The sequence below is a fragment of the Mixophyes fleayi genome, chromosome 5 (genome assembly GCF_038048845.1).
Source record: "Mixophyes fleayi isolate aMixFle1 chromosome 5, aMixFle1.hap1, whole genome shotgun sequence".
Taxonomy (NCBI): Eukaryota; Metazoa; Chordata; class Amphibia; order Anura; family Limnodynastidae; genus Mixophyes; species Mixophyes fleayi.
The window spans coordinates 108,662,135-108,677,431 of NC_134406.1; the positions used below are offsets into that span (position 1 = coordinate 108,662,135).

The following is a 15,297-nucleotide window of genomic DNA, read 5'->3' on the forward strand; positions in this document are numbered from 1 at the left end:
GTTATTGTAGGACCTGTAAGAATTAGGAGCCTTGATGCTGTGCTTTAGGTTTAAATATTTTGAACAAAATATAAAATAATTATTTTTTTAATGTTGCTAGATATATACAGATTTGTAGCAGTAAGAATAAGTGTTGCCAAATTCTTCTTGTTTACTATCCTTATCGGGCAAATATACTGCCATGCAGCCTGTAGGCATATTTATTTTTTATTTTTGTTACATAAAGGAAATGAGCATTTTTACGTTAATGCTAGAGATTCGTTAAATTGCTGTGAAATTTCGTGCAAATTGAGTTTTCTGGCAGCACAAGCCGTTGTGCAGACAGAGCCGGACTGGCCATCTGGCTCTTCTGGCAAATGCCAGAAGGGCCGATAGTCAGATGGGCTGGGTCCCGGGCAGTTAGTGCACTGCAACTGACAGCCTGTTAGTGACAGGCTTCCTGGTGGCTGGCTCCTCCCCAGGAACCAGCCACCTGACCACATGTGCCGCCTGCAGCGCTGCACATTGAAAACCGCCCGTGTCTTGCAAGCTGTCAGAGGAACGTACAGAAGAAGAAGACAGAAACAAGAGGAGAAAAGAAGAAGATAAGGTAAGTCCACAAAAACGGGGGTAGAGAGGATACTACACAGAAAACGGAGGGGGGGTGAGAAAAAGGACGCTACACAGAAAATGGGGGGAGGGAGGGGGAGAGAAAGGATGCTACACAGAAAGAGGATGCTACACAGGAGAACGGAGGGGGGAGAGAAGGGATGCCACAAAGAAAACAGAGGGGGGGGGGGAGGAAGGATGCCACACAGAAAATGGGGGGGTGGGGATGCTACAGAAAACTCTGGAAACTTACTGTGACATAAAAGAACCACAATCCATGAGGTTACAGAGCACCAGGCTCACTTTTAATATACTTCTATATTGCGGTTAGTATGTATAATCCATAATTATTCCTAATGCATATTTATATAAGCTCACAATTTATACAAATATAATTTATTTAGTGGTGTTAATGTGTTCACTCTGTGGCATAATATGATTTGGGGGTACTACTGTATAACATAATATGATTTGGGGGCACTACTGTATGGCATAATATGATTTGGGGCACTACTGTACGGCATAATATGATTTGGGGGCACTATTGTGTCATAATATGAACTGGGCACTTCTTTTTGGTATATTATGATTTTGGGGCACTACTGTATAGTATAATATGATTTTGGGGCACTACTATTTGGTATAATATGATTTGGGGGCACTATTGTGGTATAATATCAACTAGGGTCAGTATTGTGGCATAATATGATTTGGGGGCACAACTGTATGGCATAATATGAATTAGGGGCATTACTGTGTGGCATAATATGAATTGTGGGCTCAATGGTGGCTTAATATCAATTGGGTACTCAGGCATGATGGAAGGGGGGAGTGTTAATATAATGTGGGAGGTAGGCTATTAATTTAACGGCGTTTAGGGAGGGTTAAATATTTAATTGGTGCTATTTTATTTGTCAGGTGATGTTGGTCAATTTAATTTATTATTGGGGCCTATCAATTTAAGAAGGGGTGATTCGACCTTTAATTTAATGCTGGGGTGGTTTAGGGGCTATTATTTGAAAGTGGGGTTGTTTGAGAAAAAAATAACATCTGTTTATTAAATGTGAATATGAATTATTTAATGGCAGTGATGGTTGTGGGAAATAGATATATTTATTAAAGGTAAATGCTATTTAATTTATTGCTGGGATTGTTTGGAGCGGTAGTAGTCAGCATATCGATGCTGACTACCCCGACACTACTTACCCCGACGTGGAGAGACCGAAGGTGACGTCATCAGCTGGCGCCACCTTCTTCAGGGATCACCATCACTTCCAGTCACAATACACAGAAGTCGTCCTGCACGCTCGTCGGGGAAGGAGCCCTTTGGTCTCTCCACGTCGGGGTAAGTACTGTTGGAATAATGAGTATCATTATTCTGTACCCAACCCGTTTGGAGGGAGGGAAATAGGTTTATTTATTAAATGTGTATACTAGTATTTTAATGTTGGGGCTGGAAGAGGCCTAATTATAAAACATGGGTTGTATTGATTGGTTGTGGTCGGACTGGGAATACTTAACACCAAATTCCACCAGCAAAATGTGCAAAATTGTGCTGGCAAACGCAGAACAAGGCAAGTATTTTGCAGATTGGTGATGGAATTGTCTTTTAATTAATTATTTTCTTTCATTTTGCTACCCCACCACCCGAACCTTGTTGCAGGAGACAGCTTCCTATAGGCAAATCTCTGAAGCTAGTAACACAAATCAGTCACACATACAATACCTTCACCGCTTATATTACAAGTTCCTTCTATGTCTATGAACATTTATACAAAGACGAGTGCAGTCACTACTGTTAGTTTTCAGCCTCAGCCCCCACAAAACACGCTGGTGCACTATTGGCAATGCACAGCAATGAGTGTGGTAGCTTAGCTTTAGGATTTGCTGTACAATCAGAGCCTCTCTCACTCTCCATCAATCCTTCTGCTAAGTAGAGGTGATAAATCCCCTCCCAGTGTTACTAATGCCTCTGAGACAGAGACCACGCAATGTAGGTATCAGAGCACGGGCACAGCTCTTTGAATTGCCGGCATCTATCTCTTCTCAGTAAGCTTTAGCTCTGGTACCCGCCCACCCCATTATGACGCTTTAGGTAAATGCCTAATCTTAACTAATGGAAGCGCCTGCCCTTTTTCCACCAGATATAGAAGAGGGGGAGGAGAGGAGGTTGTTTGCAAAGCAGACTCAAACGTGGTCATGTTGTCAAATCTGTGTTTTCTGCTTGTCAATCTGCTCAGATTGTAGAGACGTGTCTGCCTTCTCAAGCACCTAGTGCGCAGACGCCACGCAGTCAGTGCTCGGTGACATGCTCTTGGATGTAGGAAGGGGATTACCTTTTCATTCTATTTACCAGCTTTTTCACCTAGTTGTTTTTTTGTGTCGCCGTGTTCTTTCTTTCTACCTCGTTTTATTTCATTCACAATTCCCACATCATCGCTCATTTCTCTTACCTCTCAGATACACACACCTTTCTACCAGCATAATTCATTTATCCAACACTGTACAGTATATGCAACCTTATTTGCCTGTTGATTGATTTCTTTGATAGTGTTGAATGGATGGCCTTTTTATGTAATTCACCATTCTCGATGTGAGTTCACTTTAAACACGTAGGTGCAAGAGCATACACTGTAGGATTCACATGCACCTATAGCCATCTCAAATGCAGTACATTGGTTCAGTCTAATCTACCTTCATCTCACCAGCATCGTTATCAGCCTGGCAGATACCCTCTGAGTTGGTCACTTGCCCGCTCGAATGAGCAGAAGAAAAGGACTTCGTGTTTTTTTATTGGGTTTATGAATGGCACTGATATGGAGGAAATACCGTTTCAGAAAGTCAAAACCAGAAGGAAGAAGTGCCACTGCTCCCCCGCCCCCCCTCTGGATGCCATCGCATGCGAAGACGAGTTTGACTGCAAAGAGCTAGAGTCCCTCTTCCAGAATTACAACCTAAAGCTGGAGCAGACCTCGACCTTGAAGGCTCTCGCCGTTTTAATTATAATGACAGCTACTTTGGCACTGGTGGAACTAATGTCTGGCCCAAGCTTGACCATCTCTAAAGGCTCCCATCCAGTGCACTGTATTATTTTTGTATCCCTTTTTATTGTAACTAATGTGAAATATCTGCAGGTAACTCAGCTCCAGCAGATTGTCAAGCTCACCTTGCTCTTCAGTTTCACTTTTTCTTTTCTGTGTTGCCCTTTCTCCTTGGGAGCTTACGGTTTGGGACCCCCCATTTCATCAGATCAAGGAATGTGGCAACTCATGTTGGTGACGTTTGTGTCCTATGCTTTGCTGCCTGTCAGGACTCTGCTGGCTATTGTTTTTGGTTTCATGGTGTCTATTTCTCACATCATTGTTACAGCTACATCTGTCAGTGTTAAAAGGAACAAGCTCTGGAGAACGGTGAGTCCTATTCACTCTCTAATAGTACTTTCTAATTGCTATTTACTATTCAAATACCACGTTGTAAATTGTTACTAATGTTTGTAAACTGCCAAAACTATTATTACAGAGAAGTCTGCACCAGCAGTCTGGTTCACAACTGTCAGCACCAACTCTGGGCAGGGGCAGAGGGTTGTAGGTGTGTAGTGACTGCTTAGCTTTTTCTGATTCTACCTTCAGATAAATTTAATTTAACTACACATGGTTACCTGAACTACAGTTCACATCCGGACATGCTCAATAAACTTAGTAATAATGTTGGGAATTGTAGAAACTGATTCTTAATACATTTTTACTTATAAGGTGTTTTAATAGTATTATAGCAGAGAATTGCTTCCAATATACGGATTTACACGAAAGTGCCGTATTGAATAATATTGAAAACTTAATTCCAGTGACAAAAAGTTCCAGGGACAAACTTTTCAAATCCAGGAATATGCGATAAATTTAGGGACAGTTGGCAAATTTGCAGGTTCAGAATTAATGGAAGGAATGAGGACTTATTTCTCCTGGATCCCCATAATCTTTTCAGTATTTTTTATATTTCCATTGATAAAATTAAATTAAAAAAAATGTGATATTGCATGTATTGAAAATATCCAAAATTTGACAATTATGATAAGTCCTTGGCATTCTTATGCGGGATCTTTGATCCTTTGTGTTTAGCAGCAACATTGAATTATAATAAAGACTACATATTAAAATTATTAAGCAAAATGTTAATGATAATAAATAAAAGAATAGCTGAATACTATTACATTTTTCTAATTATTTGTAAGTCTGATTTAGATCACTGTCCATGACAAAGTAGACACAATTTGTAAACCAACTGTTTGTAAAATGTATATAAGTGATTACTACTTCTAAATTAATGAAATTTCTAGACATCAAAAGCAAAGGGTGGAAACTTTCTCCCTGGTCCCATGCTTGCTAGTGTGTATGAAGTTAATAAACACATTAAAATAATACAAACAAAACACAAATAAGAGTTGTCTGGTGCCACTTTCCACTACTGCATTCTAAAAGATCAATGCAGTATTTAAAATTTTAGAATGCAGCATTGTATAGTGTATCTCATGTTTAAATGTATTACTAAACATGCATTGGTGTCCATGTGCCTTTTGTTATTTTCTCAGTACATATGTGAACACAAGTCCTGGATGTAGGCTGTCTGGTAATACAACTTTCACAGTAACTTTTCTAGGCCAAGTGCTTAGATGTTCTGGGTATTGGGTGATATAGGTGCTGTAAATGCCAAAATGACTATAGAGGTAAAATAAATAAGAAACTCATCTTGTGCCACATTGAAGTCATTGAATTTTCAATTTCATATTTATTGAACATTTTAAGCAACTGTGTATACTTTTGCTATAATAAATATAGACATACTGATGGAAATGTGAGTAATTGCTGAGAAGACTGTATCTGACCAAATGTTTTTAGTTACCTAATACAGGTATGACCTCTGTTATCCTTATTTAAATTATTCTTTGGACATGGGGTTTTTGGATAATGGGTTTCTATAATTTGGTTCACCATGCCTAAAATCTACTAACCACATTTAAAATTGACTCATGTTTTCCCCACAGTACCCATTACCCTTATCATTACATTATATAGCAGAGCTCTTCATAGTGACTGTAAGATGAAGCTATTGGCAATCATATTTGAGAGTTTGACAATGGCACAGATTACGGATAAGCGATTACAAACCTGTATTACCGAAACAAGCTACAGGCACAGTTGCACAGCCCTTGTTTTCATAATGCTAAAGCAAAGGTGAATTCCATGGATGTTGGAGGACACACTTAGTTGTGGATTTGGCCCTCCTCTTAACACCAGTATACCCAATCATAACTCACATTCCTCAAAAAGACTTGCCTCTAGAAATGCAGTCTGACCTCTAGAAATGCAGTCTGTCCATATCACTCAACAAATTATCTGTTAACTTGAGACGTTTGGACCAACTAAACTACTAGGATTCAGACTAAATAAGCTACAGCTGTGTTCTGAATCCAGCAGCATATGATTACCATCATCTCCATTCACCCCTGATCATCTCAATCCACTGTCCCTATCATTGTTATTCACCTCTGCTCCCTAGCACACTTATCTCATGACTTCATAGTGCTTCCCCTCTCCCCCATCTTACTGGCCACTGTGCTGTACCTGGTGTCCAGAATTCTCCACATCTGGTCTCTCATCTGTGATGTAATATGGTTCTGTGTTCCCTCTTCTCCACTCTCAGTGACTCAGGTGCTCTTGGTTCCCCTCCTTCCTCAACTCACATTCAAACTTACTGTGTACATTTACATTCCCAGCTTCCTCCTCTTTAACGCTTTTTCATTCACCTCCACTGTGCCGTCCTTGACTTCCTCCTACCCTATCCCTGGCACCCCTGCTAAGTCTGGTCTGTAGCTCCTTTGAATATTAGGGGCCTATTTATTAAACTAAAAAGTGTGTTGACATTTTCGGGGATTAACCGCAATATTTTTATTTATTATGACTCTATGATATCTGCTGCTTTGCATATCTCTTCATTTTACTGAGCAGTCCCCATAACAGTGTATGAGCACTGCTCAGTAACGCTATTTACCCAGAGCCGAATTGAAAATAAACCATGCTAATGTATGCCAACTGAAGCTGGCGTACATTAACATAATTGAAACATTTCACTGAGAACAGCTCTGCTCCGAAGAGCAGAGCTATATAGCGCATGTGTGGAGGGATCATGTGATCATGTGGAGGGATCATGTGATCCCTCCCTGTGACATGCTCGTGTGTCTTTTTTCGTTAAACATTCTGCTTCCCTGTGTGCATATGCAAGTTTTGCTGTCGTGCATGCACACAAGGATTACTAAGAACCCGAAGATCATCACTTGAGGACCGCGGGAGTAGACTTAGGGGTATATTTACTAAACTGCGGGTTTGAAAAAGTGGAGATGTTGCCTATAGCAACCAATCAGATTCTAGCTGTCATTTTGTAGAATGCACTAGATAAATGACAGATAGAATCTCCACTTTTTCAAACCCGCAGTTTAGTAAATATACCCCTTAGTGTAAAGTGAGTGTTACACTTCACAGGAACAGACGTTTTTCGGAACGGCTGTTCCTGTGTTGATTTTTTAATAAATATGAGAAATCTTTTAATCCGCATCTATGCGATGAGAATTGAATAGTTTCATCCATATTTTGCGGTGCTTTGTAAATAGACCCCTTAGTAACCCCCAAATATGACTGGTTAGCATTCTTTATGAAGTGTGATATACTGGAGTGATCAGTTATCAGCTCTTTTTATGATTAATTACCTCAGAACCTCCTGCACTCCGTTCACTTACACTTCTCCCAATCTTCTTGTTACGTAAGAGCCAGCCTCCTTCTTTATTCACTTATCCACCTGATGTCTTCAGAACCGGCATCTTCCTGTCAATCCTGTTGTGTCTGGTCCCTGGCTCTCACTTCCTCCTTTTAACTTATATCCTGGCTGTCTACTCTAGCCTACTCTAATACAGTAAAGTGTTTCTGGCTGCCCTTGCATCTTAAAACACACTCTGGTTCTCAGTGGTGAACTTCATATCAAACGCATTCAATTCCTCCCTCTTTACCTGGCTCTTACAATGTTCTCATCAGTAGTCTGGGATTTTGTGTAGGCTTAAACAATCTTGTAAGGTCCAGTAGTGGTGGAACTACAAGTCATGATGGGACTTATAATTCCACATCGACTGGAAAACTACATGTTGCTTATCATTGATTTCCAGGAGTTGCTTGGATAATACACAGCTGTCACTTGCTGCAGTAATGTGTATTAGGAGTCACTGCAATTCGACTACTACACATAATGTATATTCTATTTAAAAATGGTTTGGGCCATAATAACATTTGGTTATAGGGTATTAGGAATTTAAATATATTTCCAATTTTGAAACATTGCACTGTGCAATGACTGGGTCACTTTTGGTTTTGGTAATACTCTGTAAATCAGTGTTTGGGACGAAAAGTTTGGATGCCATGCACAGTATTGTGAGACACTTGTTCTCCTATATTTGTTCATCTGGCTGTATTATATTTATAAAGTTATTATCATATTTTAACATTATTATTTCATTCAGCCACTCAGTTTTCTAATCATTATTTTAAGAATAATGAAATAAATTTGTTGACAACAGAATAGTTAAAGAAATACCTTATTAACCGGTTATTGCACCATGAACAACAGCTTCAAGCTGCACTACCACACTAAACATTTTTGTAAGATGGCCTGTTCAACTAGCCAGAGCCCTAGAGACTGCTACATGCAGCCAGTTGTCCTAGTACTCTGCTAGTTCTGTAATACAGAACCAGAACATTTATTTTGTTAACCATCTTTATATAGCTTAGGATCTCTTAATTATGATTTGATTGGTCCTTCTCCAGTTTTCGGCCAGGGCTGTGAGAGGCCTGGAAAAACGACTGCTCGGAGCAGCCCCGGGTCATGGCTGGGGAAGGGTTCACCTAGGAAAATATTTTCATAGATGGTAATCCAGCTTTAATCAGGGTCATTGATGATACATGTAAAATACCTCTGACCTAAAGGAAAACATAATCTCATCACTGCACAAGAAAGAAATAACAACCAAACTAGGTATACATGTGTTTAGACATCCCTAAATTAATGAATACACACTATTTGGAATACTCAGGAAATATCATATATATTGTTACCTGAGAGGTCATTGATTGTAAATAATATGAGAACTTTTAAATGATTACCAAAGCATGTTTTCATCTGTATTTGCAGCTTATACTCAGAATGGTTCCACTTTATTGTACAGTGGGATTTAACTCCTTGCATATGAAGTGAGGTGAAAGGTTCACCTAGGAAAATATTTTCATACATGGTAATTCCGTTCTAACCAGGGTCATGGATCCTGACCTAAAGGAAAACATACTGTGACATCATTGTAAATAATATGTGCCAACTTTTAAATAGATATAGGGGCATGTCTCTAATCTTTTAGCTGTATTTGCAACTTATATTCAGAATGGTTCACTTTATTTTACTGTGGAATTTGACTGATGAGTTGCCATATGAAGTGAGGTGCAGTGTGTGGAATTTCTCTTGGAAGCACAGTATCACAGTTCTACATACACTTGTCAAAGAACAGAAAATGTTATTATTTATTGTTTAAAGGGCAGCTAACCTAAATAATCATTATCTGCTCTTGTTTTGTCCAGTTATTTTCAAGTGTAAAAAGCGGTGATAAATTAGGTAATTGATATTATAAAATATTTTTTAAACTTAATTTCAGCCTAATTATCGCAAATGCAAAATATGTGGGGGAAACAGGAATAGAACATTATTTCCTATAAAGTTTGACATAGGAAAGAAAAACAAACCTTAATATGCCATATTTGTGCAGCAGTGTGATGTTGAAAGTGTTGTCCTTCTTCAGATAATTTTAATTGATTGACTTGTGCATGCAACATTTATTAACTATATCACATACTTGTCTACTTTCGGCAAGTGTAATTCGGGAGAGGGGCGTGACTAGAGGGCGGGAGGGGGCAGGGCGCGGCCAAACTCGTAATTTTGTCCCTGTCCCCCACGGCAGAAATGCCGTTTTGTCGTGGGGGGCTGTGCCAAAATGACACAATTCACCGCGAATCGCGTCGTTTAATCTAGGCAGTTGCAGGATGTGGGAGACTTGCCTGCTCTCCCGGGAGTCTGTGAGACCGACCCGAAATTCGTGAGTCTGACGGACATTCCGGGAGAGTTGGCAAGTATGGTATATCACTTTATCCTTATTGTCTGTTTCTCTGTTTTCACCAAGGCATTTATATCAGTTAGGTAAAACAGTTTTTCATTTTTATTTTTTATTTTTATTGCCAATGAACACAGCGCAGCTCTGATGTGGAATTGCAGATTGTAACTATGGGGCCTATTTATCAAACATTTTTTTCCTGTAAAAAGCCGCAAATCTAACTACCCTGCAAATGTATTATTGGTGCATCGCAGCTGATATCATATGATATCTGATGCTTTGCATCAGATATCATATGATATCTGATGCTTTGCATTTTGCTCAAAATACATAGCAGTCCCCATAGATGTCTATATGGACTAGAGATGGTCACTGACCCCCGTGTTTTGGTTTTGGATTCGGTTTTGGATCTGGATTACCGTCGTGTTTTGGTTTTGGTTTTGGTTTTGCAAAACTGCCATTGCGTGTTTTGGTTTTGGTTTTGGTTTTGTTTGGTTTTGTTTTGCTATTTTTTTGGAAAATCCATGTTTTTGGGCCTAAATTAACCCAATTTAGTGCTCCAACTGTTTTAGAGACAAGTAATCTAATTGTTGAGGTAATAAATCATCCAAAAAAACAGTTTAATTCTTCGTTGGTAGGCCTATTCTACACACAAAACAGATTGTCTTCCTCTCCATCTATGCATATTGGCAATGCAGCCATCGTCTTTGAATGTATATTACACCCTACACTTATAGTTAAATATGTAAAGAAATGGAAAAAGCCAGTTTGGTTTCTGTCTCTCAAGGCCCCCCTCCACTTGTATAAAATACCAAAAAATTCAGCCATTATAGACTGTACAATATTAATTGACATGGAGAAAGCCAGTTTGGTTTCTGTCTCTCTAGGCCCCCCTCCACTTGTATAAAATACTAAAAAATTCAGCCATTATAGACTGTACAATATTAATTGACATGGAGAAAGACAGTTTGGTTTCTGTCTCTCTAGGCCCCCCTCCACTTGTATAAAATACAAAAAAATCCAGCCGTTATAGACTGTACAATATTAATTGACATGGAGAAAGCCAGTTTGGTTTCTGTCTCTCTAGGCCCCCCTCCACTTGTATAAAATACTAATAAATTCAGCCGTTATATACTGTACAATATAAATTGAAATGGACAAAGGCAGTTTGGTATCTGTCTGCATCAGATCCTCTCTCCACTAGGAGTAAAATAGAAAACTAGTCAGCCGTTATATAATCTAGAATATAAATAGAAATTGAGAAAGGCAATTTGGTATCTGTCTGCATCATAATCATCAACATCATCATTAGCGCCCTCGTCGCCTACACAAATCTCCCCCTCATCCTCTTCTAATTCCAAAGTGGCATCCTCAATTTGGGTATCACCGGCTACACTCGGGCTATTAAGGCACACATCAGCAGAATGCTCACGATTAGACATCCCACTGTTGGATGGACTCTCCACAGGGATTGTTGTCATTTGTGAATCAGAGCAAATATTCTCCTGTAATGCCTCACTGTTATCTTGCAGCTCGGCTTTGACGCGTAACAGTAGTTGTGCACCAATTGTAGGCTGGGTAACTTTTTGGGATCTGCCACTAATAGCCAAAGGTGAAGGCCTCATTCTCTCTTTGCCACTGCGTGTGTAGAATGGCATGCTTGCAATTTTTTTTTTATCGTCACTTAACTTTTGCTCAGTTACACTTCTTTTTCGCTTCAATACAGTAAAATTTTTTTTGGTTTTTGTTTTTTGCACTAATTTGAAAACACTCTGTTGTTTGACATCGCCTTGGCCAGATGACGTACTGGGAACACTAACATCAGGACTGGTGACAGAACCTGGTTGCTCATTTAGATCATATGTGGACTGCTTTGAATCCATTGCGTAGATACTGCTGACAGATATGACTTTTGACAGCCAGAAATATTAATGCACAATTAGAGAGGACACCCCAAAAACACTGAGGAGTGCTAACATTTATTGAGTAGATACTGCTGACAGATATGACTTTTGACAGCCAGAAATATTAATGCACAATTAGGGAGGACACCCCAAAAACACAGAGGAGTGCTAAAATTTATTGAGTAGATACTGCTGACAGATATGACTTTTGACAGCCAGAAATATTAATGCACAATTAGAGAGGACACCCCAAAAACACTGAGGAGTGCTTAAAATTATTGAGTAGATACTGCTGACAGATATGACTTTTGACAGCCAGAAATATTAATGCACAATTAGGGAGGACACCCCAAAAACACAGAGGAGTGCTAAAATTTATTGAGTAGATACTGCTGACAGATATGACTTTTGACAGCCAGAAATATTAATGCACAATTAGAGAGGACACCCCAAAAACACTGAGGAGTGCTTAAAATTATTGAGTAGATACTGCTGACAGATATGACTTTTGACAGCCAGAAATATTAATGCACAATTAGAGAGGACACCCCAAAAACACTGAGGAGTGCTAACATTTATTGAGTAGATACTGCTGACAGATATGACTTTTGACAGCCAGAAATATTAATGCACAATTATGGGGGACAACCCAAAAGCGCTGGGGAGTGCCAAATATGAAGAAAAAATAATAAACCTCTATCCTCCTCTCTGCACTAGCGATTTTGGTTAGAGCAATTGCAAGAACAATATTGTATTCTTTCTCTGTCCCTGCTCTAATTAGCCTATGACTACACCCTGCTCTCTCCCTCTGTCAAATGGCGATGGATTGCTGTGGAGGCGTGTATTTATAAAGTTGAAGTATCGCGAGAACCGAGTCCCGAGATCCGACGACGTCACAATGACGTTCGGCCTCGATTTGGATTCGGAATTGGCGGGAGAGTACCGAGCTGCTCAGCTCGGTACTCGGATACCCAAAGTTCGGGTGGGTTCGGTTCTCGGAGAACCGGACCCGCCCATCTCTAATATGGACTACTATATACCGCAATTTAGCAAATATCTGAAAAACTTTTACACATGTGGTAATGTACGCCAGCTCAGGCTGATCATTTTTCTGATCGTTTTCAGCACTGTTAAGCTCTGCTCCGAATAGCAGAGCTTTACAGCGCAAGTGCAGCCCTGTCACATGACCCAGGTCCTTCGGGTCAGTGCTGTTTGGATACCTGTGCGCATGCTTGAGTTATCAATCGGCGCATGCGTACAGGATTTGACAGGAACGAAGAAGCCCCCAGAATCGCATTACGAAGATGGAGTGGTAAGTAAAAAAAATTTTTCACAGGAACAGCAGTTTATCGGAACTGCTGTTCCTGTGTAGGTTTTTTCATAAATATGAGAATAGTTCAATCCTTATCAATGCAATAAGGATTGAAAACTATTTTTCATATTTTGCGGTCCTTGTTAAATATGCCCCTATAAGGGTTTGATATCACATCCAAAAGCAACAAATGTAAACAACTCTGTCTATGTGATATAAAGGCACATAATGAAGTCAGTGGATAAATCAATGTGCTTAATAAAAGTTGCATGAGGAAATATGTAAACTAATTAGTTATCCAAAGATGTGCATTTTTTATTGTTTCTTCTAAGAAGTTTAACTTTGCAGATATGTGGGAGGTACATATAGTGATAAAACAACATTAATGAAACTATATAATCTGTCATGCATTCATAGCTTAACACTGCAAACCTACCAAGTAGTAGCACCTTATTGTCAGATAACAAACTAAAAATTACACAGCTATATCCATTAACTGACAAGATAGGTAGCTCCACCTGCAAGACAGATAGCGACTAAGCAGAGCAATGCCCCTCACACTGATTGGTGCTTACTTCACTTCCTCTCAATGACAGACAATCCTTGAAGTTGTGATGTCACTTATGTACTCTGAGAGTTACATGCAGAACGCACCAGCAGGAAGAAGGAAAGCCAAACACTGTACTGTGCAGTTTAGGGGCCTGATTCATTAAGAAGCGCAAATGGTGATATGTCGCGTATATTGCGCACACTTATTCTGCACATGCCTTTAACTGGCCCATACACCACAGAAAGCAGCAGCTTTCATTTCATCTGCGAAGGGACAAAGGACAGTTACGACAGCTTACTATTTCGGGGAGGGGATTGGGTGTATGCATGTAGTCAATGTGCACTAAGGAAGTGTCAAGCTCAAGTGCACGCAACAGAGTCAGATTCAAGCTTAAGGGCATCTCAAAAGTACATGATTTTCAGTCATATCACTTGCACCAGTTACAGGTCAGGTGTAAGTGCGGATTACTAGTGATGACGGATGTGTATACAAGCTAGAACATGTTTGCAATCAGGAGCAACTGTAAAATTTATTTTAGGTACAGCAGACATTAAGAACTTCCTAATAAATGTATGTTATGGATAAAATTATTTTTATTTTTTAATGTTTTGTCATTAATTACTATATACAGTTGACACTAACTTTTTTTTGCCTTCGTTCTTTTGGGACTTTATATTCCACATATGTATTGGACGTATCCTGCAGTGTGTTGTCTGCAGGGTCGGACTGGCCTACTGGGGATTTGGAGTATCTGTTGGTAGGCCCCGATGCCTGAAGGCTCCCCTCTTCATTGGTACTCACGTGATCACGGCGCCGGCATCCCTCCTCTATGCTCCATTCGCACTGAATGTCGAGCATGACGACATCACGTCACGCCCAACATTCAGTGATGAGGAAGCAAAAAAGAAGAAAGAAGACAAGAAGAAAAGAGAAGAAAGAAGTTGAAAGAAAAGGTAAGTGAAGGAATGAAAGCAAGGGGGAGCAAAGGCCGCATGGCAGAGTGTGAAGGGGGAACAAAGGCAGCATGGCAGAGTGTGAAGGGGGAGCAAAGGCAGCATGGCAGAGTGTGAAGAGGGAACAAAGGCAGCATGGCAGAGTGTGAAGGGGGAACAAAGGCAGCATGGCAGAGTGTGAAGGGGGAGCAAAGGCAGCTTGGCAGAGTGTGAAGGGGGATCAAAGGCAGCATGGCAGAGTGCGAAGGGGGAGGAAAGGCAGCTTGGCAGAGTGTGAAGGGGGATCAAAGGCAGCATGGCAGAGTGCGAAGGGGGAGGAAAGGCAGCTTGGCAGAGTGTGAAGGGGGATCAAAGGCAGCATGGCAGAGTGCGAAGGGGGAGGAAAGGCAGCTTGGCAGAGTGTGAAGGGGGATCAAAGGCAGCATGGCAGAGTGCGAAGGGGGAGGAAAGGCAGTATGGCAGAGCGTGAAGGGCAGGCCAAGTCTGTGTACTCTATATACACACTGCATTCTTTATATAATACACTATGTTGCTAGCTGTCCTTAGTGGGCTTACCACACCCCCTCTAGTGGTTTGATTACACCTCACTAGTTGCTGGCCACATCCCCTCTGGTGGACCCCTACCATTGTATTCCCCCCTGTGGGCCCTTCATGCCCCAGTCAGACACTGATTGTTGTCTATTCATCAACAGACATGTTCAATTTTGTTAATGAATCAGGTGCCAGAAGAAGAGATCAGTAGTTGTATAGTACAGGAGTGAGCAAGAAAGTCAGTCTAGAGCACCATTAAACAGGTAAAA

At 40.3% G+C, this 15,297-nt stretch overlaps 1 protein-coding gene across 1 annotated transcript in view; it reads left to right on the forward strand.

Annotated features, from left to right (window-relative positions):
- The first annotated feature begins 2,751 nt into the window (after positions 1-2,751).
- ADCY1 (adenylate cyclase 1) overlaps positions 2,752-15,297 on the forward strand; it is a 255,805-nt gene continuing 243,259 nt past the window's right edge. Inside the window, exon 1 of the mRNA XM_075212665.1 lies at positions 2,752-3,998. Within this exon, the coding sequence (XP_075068766.1) occupies positions 3,390-3,998 (609 nt within the window). The 5' untranslated portion in view covers positions 2,752-3,389. The remainder of the gene's footprint in view (positions 3,999-15,297) is intronic.